Below are 1,366 nucleotides of genomic sequence, written 5' to 3'. Positions count from 1 at the left end.
ATGTTGAGCTGCTCGCCGTTACCCTGTGTGTGTTCCATCAGCAGCTGCAGGGCATCCTTGTAGCCCCCCTCAGGCTCCTTGCGGGCCATCTTGGCACGGATGTTCTCCTCGATCTTGGCATGGATGATGTTGCGTGCCCGCAAGCCCTGACCAAGCAGGAGGGAGAGCAGTTTGGGCCTCAGACAGTACTGCCATGCCTGCCCCCCGATTCCCCCGTGCCCTGGCCGCAGGGGCGCCTCTTTCCTCCTGGCCCGCCGTGAGCCTTACCCGGTAGAGCCCACTGAAGGGCACATCGATGGGCAGGGAGAAGAGATTGCGGATCATCTCCTCGAAGGCCTCGACCAGCTGCTGCTCGCCGTCGGGGCTGGCCTGGCGGGGCTGGAAGCCCAGTAGGATTCTCATAGCAATGCGAAACATGAGGCGCTTCACCTCGGGGTACACGAGCAGGCAGGGCCCGGCGGCGCCCAGCCACCGCGCCAGGCAGGCGCTCACCTCCTCCTGGATGACGGGCACGTAGTGCTGCAGCCGCCGCCCGCTCCCCGCCCGCCGTCGGCCCGTACCTTTTTGCGGTGCTTGTGCTGCCCGTTGTGGAGGTTGGAGAGGCAGCCCGAGCCCAGGATGGTCCGCACCGAGGCGGGCCACTGCACGGAGACGAGCCGGTGCTCGCCCAGAAGGATGTGCCGCACGTTCTCGGCGCCCATCACCCGTACCGCGGGCCGCCCAAAGAGGTGAGTCTTGTAGATGAAGCCGTATTTCCTGCGTTTCATCTGCAAGAATTTCCGCCTCTAGACGGGGGATGAGAGGGGGGAAATGATAAAAAAAATTTTAGAAATCATAAGAGGAAGAGGCAGGGAGAGCAGCTCTTTCTCACCTGGGCACGGGAGCCTGTCAAAGTTGTCGCTCATCTCCCTCCCCTGCAGCCCGAGGAGCTCTGGCTCCAGAGGGGCGCCTCTCCGCGCTCCCCGCGCCATCGCCTGGCCTTACCTGCAGCACCAGCTGCAGCGTCTCCCCGAAGAAGGGGAGCCCCATGGTGCCCGGGGGCAGCGGGAGCGGGCAGCTGGGGTCGCGGCTGCTCACGCAGTACAGGTCCCAGAGCTTGACGGCAGCCAGAAAGAGTAGCAGCGGCAGCAGAAAGGTGCACAGGGCGCTGGCGACTAGGGCGGAGAAGCCCATGACTGGGGAGCGACTCCCTCCCAGCCCCCCGGAGCTCTGAGTGCGCGGGCTGGGTTCGCCGCGGGCCGCCTTTTATACCCTTCCCAGGTTGCTGCCCACCCCTACCTTGGTCCGATAAATTAGTTCACCCAAAGTTCATCTTTAATTGCGGATTGCGGCCTGGCTCCTCCCCTCGAAATCTTTAACTATTTGC

General features: G+C 63.8%; 1 protein-coding gene across 1 annotated transcript in view; it reads right to left on the bottom strand.

The window, feature by feature from the left end:
- The window catches only part of LOC102045174 (cytochrome P450 26A1), a 3,066-nt gene extending 1,792 nt beyond the window's left edge, over positions 1–1,274 (bottom strand). The window contains 4 exon segments of the mRNA XM_014310169.2: positions 1–146; positions 268–555; positions 558–785; positions 985–1,274. Of these exon segments, the coding sequence (XP_014165644.1) occupies positions 1–146; positions 268–555; positions 558–785; positions 985–1,173 (851 nt within the window). The 5' untranslated portion in view covers positions 1,174–1,274.
- Positions 1,275–1,366: the final 92 nt, after the last annotated feature.

The sequence above is a fragment of the Geospiza fortis genome, unplaced genomic scaffold (assembly GCF_000277835.1).
Source record: "Geospiza fortis unplaced genomic scaffold, GeoFor_1.0 scaffold130, whole genome shotgun sequence".
Lineage (NCBI taxonomy): Eukaryota > Metazoa > Chordata > Aves > Passeriformes > Thraupidae > Geospiza > Geospiza fortis.
Note: the sequence above shows the minus strand (reverse complement) of the source record. Positions and strands in the feature narration are given on the sequence as shown.